The following is an 8,163-nucleotide window of genomic DNA, read 5'->3' as shown; positions in this document are numbered from 1 at the left end:
CAGTTATATGTTTGTCTCTTCAGTAGGGGGTTATACTTATTACGAGTTAAAACTAAACGACTAAATGAGATAAGACAAAACGCACTTTCATGGGAATAATATATGATAAATTGATGCGATAAAACTAGTAAGGACTTTTGTTAACTACTTCGATCCGATCCGATTTAGTAAACGCCAAATACGAAAAAGAATTCATTTTGCTTGAGGTAAAATAAATAATAAAGTATAAGTTGATAAACTTAATGATACGCTCTATACGAGAGAAAAAAATATGGTTACTTCTATTGACTATAGAACTAATTGTTTCTGCCCTATTAAGACTGACTGATCACTTTTCTCGATATCCTTCAACCCGACGACTCCTCTCCGTTCCCAAATGGCAAGTCAATGATGCACCTAGTCATACGAACTCTTCCAAACGAAACTGTCTCAGTCACTCGCGCTTTTCTTCTAAGGAACATGCTGGATAGGGTGCTTTTTCTCTGTGTGCTCTAAGTAGTCAGTGATCCATCACGAAACATCCAAAAGAAAAACATCCAGAAAATACCTAGCACATCGGGAGTTCACTTGTCCTGCCGTCGTCGTCGCAGTAGGCTGTGCTTTTCGCATTGCTTCTGTTCTACAGCCTATCGATTAAGGCTGTTGATATAAAGGTTATAAACCTCGCATCGAGGCGTATTCTCGAACAGGGCGGCCCGATTCTGGCCCTCGCCCTTCTTGACCCAGTGGCCGTACACTCGAAATGCGCAGCCATCGATGACCTGCAGGGCGAAACATTGAAATGAGAAGAAAATATAGTGATTGGATTAGGTAACAAAATAAACGGCAACCGAAAGCACTTGAGATAATCTGGCAACACTTGATAATTTGACAGTTGCGCAATGCACTCAATAAAATCATCACTCTGAATGCAGTTGGTTCACCGTATCAATGAACGACCGCGAATATTATGAAAGTTATCCGTATTCAGAGATAATTTCTTACTAAAGAACTAAAAAAACTAACCGAACGAGTATGGTCTAACGTTTTACTGCTAGAACTTTCACTGTTTTTCTTCACCGATGATTCCGAAGGATAACCCATTTTAAAACGATAAATTAACTTGGTTGTTTTTAAAAAAAAAGATCGAAATAAACCGAGCGACGTCTCAAATTCAACTGTCGGTGTACCCATCCGATAAGCTCCGATTTATATAGCCGCTAGGTCATCTATCTGTAAAGCTTGGCCGTACCTACCACGCTCTAGGCACGGTACGGTACGGGGATGGGAAGAATTTGAAAAAAGTTCCATCGCCACCGTACAATCGGACAGGTACGGAAAGTGACGAGCAAAACAAAAACAACCAAAGTTTTTCGGTTGGGCAAAGGTGTAGGATCGTAGCAATCTGTAATTCTGAGTATGACGTTGTTACCTAAATAAATAACCATTGATATTCTAACCAACCAACAATGAAGTCGCATCTCTACATTTGGCGACGAGGAATAAATTTGACGGTGCGGAAAAAAAAGCTGAAATGAGAGGAAAGATTGAAAGCAACACCCCAACACCCAATCGAAAGGAGAAAAGTTCCCGATCATCCTTGACCAGATGAAAAGGAGAATGATAGAAGATAGAGGAAACATGGAGGAAACAAAAATACGAGCCAGGATTGAACACATTAAAGAAGTTCTGTACACACTACGACATTCTGAAGATGGTAGCTGAACGAACCTGAAAATAAAGATGGTTGGGGCTGGATTAACCATGCGGTGATTTTTAACCAGAAACGACTGAATCCGATCGAATCATTATAAAACGGCCAGGTAACGGTACTTGGGAGAAAGGTCATGGAAATCTGTGGAAATGACTATACTCGATCCCCACATTCATATGGTAAGTCATTGATTGTTTTATATTTCGACCGTAGTGAGGTACAACAGAAGCAGAATTTGCAGTAAGATAACTATACCCCTTGTATACTCCAACTTGACTCCAACTTATTGAAATGTCATAAAATGTTCTACATAGAACTTTGCTTTCTGCAACCGGTTATCAATCGCACATTGTGGTCCATTTGTATTAACACATGATATTAACTCAGGACTCAAAATTTATTATTATAAGTTTGCTTTTGTGTTCAAGAAGCAATCAGAAATTATGCAAAATTGTGAGTAATGAAAAAAAAAGTGCTTTGGTTCATAAACATGCAGTTTGGTGGATATAATCATTCACAAACCAAGTTATTGTCTTTGGGAACAAAAATAGAGTAGAACTTTAATACAAGCAAATAATTTATTCTGTGTAGAAATGAAATTGAAGTTGAAATTGAGTCATACACAAGATCAAAATGCATTCATTCAATTTGAACACGATTATAATAAAATGTATAGCTAGAGAACTAGAACCAAAGAATCCACCATTGTTAATATTTCGGATTTTCAGTTTTCGATACACGAGTTCGATTTTAATTTACTATTTGGCGAGAGATCAATGCTATTAGGAAAAAAAACATGGACAAAGTAAACATGATGTGGACCTGGTGTAATGGTTGAAACCTTGGTTGAAACACATACATTTCACACCGAGAACCTGGGATCAAATGTATCTCCTTCCAAGTTAACCCTAGTATGATGTTGGGGTTAATATGACAGGCGCACTGATCATGCACTACGCCATCATGGTGCGTAAATTCTAACAACTTATACGAAATAGCCTAAGGCTAAACATATCGTTAGTACAGATATAAAAAAGGTAAATAAGATTTGCATCGTGGAATATATTGACAAAGGCAACGTTAGCCAGAAATATATATTTCTTACATGATACTTTTACTATTCATCAGGAATTGCACTATGCATAAGTTACCATTTACTAATTGAATTGATTTGTCGATCACCGTACTTGTACAGGGGATAGACAAAATGATCGGGACAGGCAAAATTTTCACTTTTCAAAAAATGTTCAATTAGCTGTAACTTTTCGAAAAGTGCATCAAATATTTTTAAATTTTTACTGTAAGTTCCTCAACTATTTGTGTATCAGTGGACAAAATTTGGAAAAGATCGCACAATTCTTCACGAAGTTAAAAAGATTTTTGAAAAAGGTAAAATTATCCGATAGCCAACTTTGAGCTGTTATAACTCCGGATTCAATGAACCGAATGCAATGAAATTTTGTCCATTTATGACTTATATAATGAGCTTTGAAAAACCCCTGACTTAACTTAATATTCTTAACACGGAAGAAAGTTATAAAGATTAGATTATTTTCCTAAAAAAACACCAAATTATCCAAAACATCAACATCGTTTCAAAATTCAAGATGCAAATTATAGTTCATTTAGTTTCCCTCTAATTGACTTATATATAAATGTGTTTTGAAGGAAAGTAACAACATAGCCGCCAATAAATTGAAAAAGTAATGGGATGCATATTAAAAATAGACCAATTTACTAAAAAAATCGTGAAAAAATAAAATCGCTATAACTTTTTCGCTTGTTAAAAATTTCAAGCCAAGTTAAATGTTTTCCAGAGTTCATTATATAAGTCATGAATGGTCAAAATTTCATTGCAATCGGTTCATTCAATCCGGAGATATAACAGCTCAAAGTTGGCTATCGGATAATTTTATCTTTTTTAAAAATCTTTATAACTTCGTGAAGAATTGTCCGATCTTTTCCAAATTTTGTCCACTGATACACAACTAGTTGAAGAACTTACAGTAAAAATTTGAGAATATTTGATGCACTTTTCGAAAAGTTACAGCTAGTTGAACATTTTTTGGAAAGTGAAAATTTTGCCTGTCCCGATCATTTTGTCTATCCCCTGTATCTCTTGTATGAGATTGAAATTGGTAAAGTAATGAAAAGACATTTGTAGAGCATAGTGATTTTTCATGTATCGCTGATACACGAATACCACGGGGGAAAAAAATAGTACGTTTTGATTCACGGTTTAAAAGGTTATCCAACCTATACTCGAAAGGTAGCAATGAGAATCCAAATACATTTGTTAACTGCTATTACGGTATGGTATATCTGAATATTTACAAATATATAATGCAGAACCAGAATGACTCTTATTATGATCGGACAAGATCGGAATGGTTCTCAGTTATTGTGAGGCAGGTGATTCCTGGAATCGACTAGGTAGAACAATTTGAGAAGATACCTGAATTTATAAACCAAGTAAATACAGAAAAAAACAGAAAAATGATATTTGTATCAGGGAAAAGATTAATATGACGGTGACGTTTGCAAGAAAAGTCTAGAATCTAGTGCGACCCCTGTGATTGAGTTAATGCCCTGAATTTGAATGACAGGCTGCTGAACCACCTGGAGGCGATCCTCAGGTGTAGATAAAACCTGGAGACGATCATCAGGGGTAACCTAGAGGCGATCCTCTGGTTATGGAAAATCCTGGAGGCGATTCTCAGGTGTAACCTAGAGGCGATCCTCTGGTTATGGAAAATCCTGGAGGCGATCCTCAGGTTAACCTAGAGGCGATCCTCTGGTTAAGGGAAAATCGTGGAGGCGATCCTCAGGTGTAACCTAGAGGCGATCCTCTGGTTATGGAAAATCCTGGAGGCGATCCTCAGGTGTAACCTAGAGGCGATCCTCTGGTTATGGAAAATCCTGGAGGCGATCCTCAGGTTAACCTAGAGGCGATCCTCTGGTTAAGGGAAAATCCTGGAGGCGATCCTCAGGTGTAACCTAGAGGCGATCCTCTGGTTATGGAAAATCCTGGAGGCGATCCTCAGGTGTAACCTAGAGGCGATCCTCTGGTTATGGAAAATCCTGGAGGCGATCCTCAGGTTGACCTAGAGGCGATCCTCTGGTTATGAAAATCCTGGAGGCGATTCTCGGTATAACTTGGAGGCGATCCTCGAGTTATATAGAAAATCCAAGAAGCGATCCTTTGAAACAAGTGTAATTTATAGGCGATCCTTGCAGGATGATTCTACAAAGACGAACCAAAGCAAAATTATCAAAGGTCAAGGTAGATTTCCGAAAAGAGGTGATAGAGGTAATAGTATACTATTACTTGACTAATCGAGGATATTGAGATGATTCCAAAGTACTAGTCAATATTCCTTTTAATGAAATCAATCAAAATATCTGTTTTTTATTTTAGTGTTTAAAGAAATACTGTGAAATAAAATGAAGCAATAAGTGAGAGCAGTGAAGAAACTTTACCATGGCACACATGAAAATAATTGAAGAAATGGAGAAAGCAGGAATCACATGGAATTACAGTATCGACAAGAGAATTCTTTCTGAAATTTAATCTTTATGCTTATACAAATAACTCACATGCCACTACTTCCAGATAAATGATGGGAATCCTATGTACCACTAGCAGCGGATGATTGGGACATCTTATTCAAGTGACTTGCTACACCATACCATGCAAGAATTGGGTGTGCCCAGGGATGTTTACAAGAACTATTACAGAACATAGTTGGAACATTGCGAGTATAAAACAAGGGAGGGATGTAGGATCGTAGCAATCTGTAATTCTGAGTATGACGTTGTTACCTAAATAAATAACCATTGATATTCTAACCAACCAACAATGAAGTCGCATCTCTACAAAAGGTATGATGAAATATTCCATCGGTTTTGCAGCTGGCGCCATGTGATTTCCAATTGGAATGCCATTAGGTAGGCTAATGGTTTCTGATTCATCGAGGGAAGTTCCCATAGGAATAAAGAAGGCGGTTCAAACTAGAAAACGTTTGAAATGACTCAAACATACTACGCAATTGCATTTCACAAACAAGTTTTCGAAGAAAACACAAAGGTGACCAAGTTAAAAACATCAGAAAAAATCGGTAAATGCTGCTTATAACCAGAGAAAGGCCATGAAATATGACGAAATGATCCTCTTTACCGTACAAGATTATCTCAGTGCATTCTTGCCTTACTTATAATACATTAAAACAGATAAATCACATAGAATCCATATGTACTCACCTTTCGCAGCACCTTGATGCGGTAGGGGTCTCTTAGGGCGTCCTCGGCCCGCAGCGGTTCCGGCGTGTACCGTAGCCTCTTTATTCTAACCATTGCTCTAATACATAGGATAGCGAATTGGAACTTTTTCCTAGCGTTAAACTGACTTTGTTTGCGTAACTAAAGGGTGCGTAACGAAGGATTCGTATAAAGTAGCGGAACGGTGATAACGATAGTATGACGAAACGAAAAAATAAAAAAAATGCAAAAATGGAACGAACGCACCATGAAAAAAACGGAACAAAAAAGAGAAAAGGAGAGAAAGAAAAAACAAAGCAATCCGTTAATATCGACGTTCACAGCACGGGCACTCGACGTTCGCGTCCGCCCGTGAGGCGGACCTAGAATTACATGGCTATAACGGGCTAGGATATTCGTGAAACAAGAGCACAAATGATGACGACAAGCACGGCTAAAACTACTACTGGGACTACTGTGGCAAGAGTCGGAATTGTTTGCTGACTGATTGTTTGCTTCTTCCGCCGCCGCTTGACGCCGGAGCAGCAGATGTGATTTCTTTGTAGATGTTTTGTTTGTTTGTTGTTTATGGGTTTTTTTGATTGGTTCACACGCGCGCACGCACGGAAGGTGAGGAAGATAAAAAAGAGAAAAAGAGAGAAATGGAAAACAATAGAAAGGGGAAACTGTTTTCTTCGCATTAAATTTTATTTTGGAAAAGGGGAATTTTGGATTTTTCTAAAATTTTGATTGATAATGAAGTTGCGCAGCACATAAAGCCAAGCAAAACGGAAAAAAATAGTCCAGAAGCAATAAAACTTATAGCTGGAGCAAATATTCTAATAAGATTATCTTAAAGCCAATTCAGTTAGAGCCAATGTATTGTGCTTCCAATTGGATGCGAGCGTGACGTAGAAACACGTGCATGTTAATTTAGTGTAGTTTTCCAATAGTCGTCAGCCGGTTTAAGTGGTATGCGTAATGTTAAAAAGTGAAAAAGAGGAAAATTTTATCCAAGCCCACTAGACAGGATAAACGGAAAATTTTCGTTACGTACAAAAACATTTACAAATAAATTTTGGGAAAGTTTCCAGTGTATTAGTCATGCAGAGTTTTTCTTTTATTTCTCGCAGACACGGAATGGAAGCGAGGAATGGAGCAATGGGCACATTTTTTAAATTTGTTATCATTAAATGGCAAAACAAGGTTTATTTACCGAAAAATGCTCGGAAAAACATGCGACGCTTCCAATCAGTGTCTAACGTGTGGTGCTCACGTGGAAGTATAGAAAATGAAAGAAGAAACAAAGCGACAAGCTAATTTGAGTTATAATCTTTTTGATTTTTTTTTAAGAAGATTGATTACAAAAAGATGAAAACTTTAGATGGAAGCAGGTTTAACATGGTATTGTCGAAAATTTTAATAATTATAAATAAACGTTTCCTGAACTAAAGGGGCGTTTCACAAATACCGTGTCGTATTCGAGATCTAAAAATAATTGCTTCGAATATATTTTACATATATGTTCTGACTAGTGTATCATTAAGTATCCGTATATTGAATTTTCTATATTTCTGATATGTTTTTTTGTACACTTTATTATTATTTTTTTTTATCAATTGACTGCAACGTTTATATACGTGAATCAAATCTGTCAAACTTCTAGCCGTTAGTAACAGATATATTAAAGATTATATGATGAAATTTTCAATATAATCAAATAAATGTTTAAAAGTTAAAACTTTGAAAACTTTGGATTTTTTTATAAAAATTTCATAATTCCATATTTGACGATGTAGTGAATGGAAAATTTTCCTTTTTTAGTGTAAAATACTTTATTCAAGGCTTTCAAGTGCAGTCTTATATTGGAGATTTTCTTTGCAAAAAAAAGTTTCAAGAAAAATTATAAAATTTACAATATTTTGAACAATGTTAACCCTCTAATACCCAAATTTTTGATTTTGATCTAAATATCATTTTTCGTCATCTAAAATCGATTTAAACATGTTTTGGAAGATGATTCTTTTTAATTCTCGATTTCGTGAATTTCAGTTTTTGATTTTTTTAATTTTTATTTTTGGACATCCCCACACATCTATATTTTTCCTGTAAGCTAATTTGGGGAACGGATTTTTTGGGATGAAAATATTTTGAGATTTTATGATTATTGTTGAAATATTATTATTTTAAATTTTTTTCACAGAAAATTTTAT

At 36.2% G+C, this 8,163-nt stretch overlaps 1 protein-coding gene across 5 annotated transcripts in view; it reads right to left on the bottom strand.

Moving 5' to 3' along the window:
• Positions 1-8,163, bottom strand: part of LOC109418342 (phosphorylase b kinase gamma catalytic chain, skeletal muscle/heart isoform) — a 164,795-nt gene that overhangs the window by 84,915 nt on the left and 71,717 nt on the right. For 4 of the 5 annotated variants that reach the window (XM_029865177.2, XM_029865184.2, XM_029865188.2 and 1 more), the window contains 2 exons: positions 5,954-6,112; positions 256-761 (listed from right to left, as the gene is read on the bottom strand). In XM_029865177.2, the coding sequence (XP_029721037.1) occupies positions 627-761; positions 5,954-6,112 (294 nt within the window). In that variant the 3' untranslated portion in view covers positions 256-626. Of the gene's footprint in view, positions 1-255; positions 762-5,953; positions 6,113-8,163 lie in introns of those variants that run through there. The other variant, XR_009999401.1, reaches the window with a different exon arrangement.

The sequence above is a fragment of the Aedes albopictus genome, chromosome 3 (assembly GCF_035046485.1).
Source record: "Aedes albopictus strain Foshan chromosome 3, AalbF5, whole genome shotgun sequence".
Classification (NCBI taxonomy): domain Eukaryota; kingdom Metazoa; phylum Arthropoda; class Insecta; order Diptera; family Culicidae; genus Aedes; species Aedes albopictus.
Note: the sequence above shows the minus strand (reverse complement) of the source record. Positions and strands in the feature narration are given on the sequence as shown.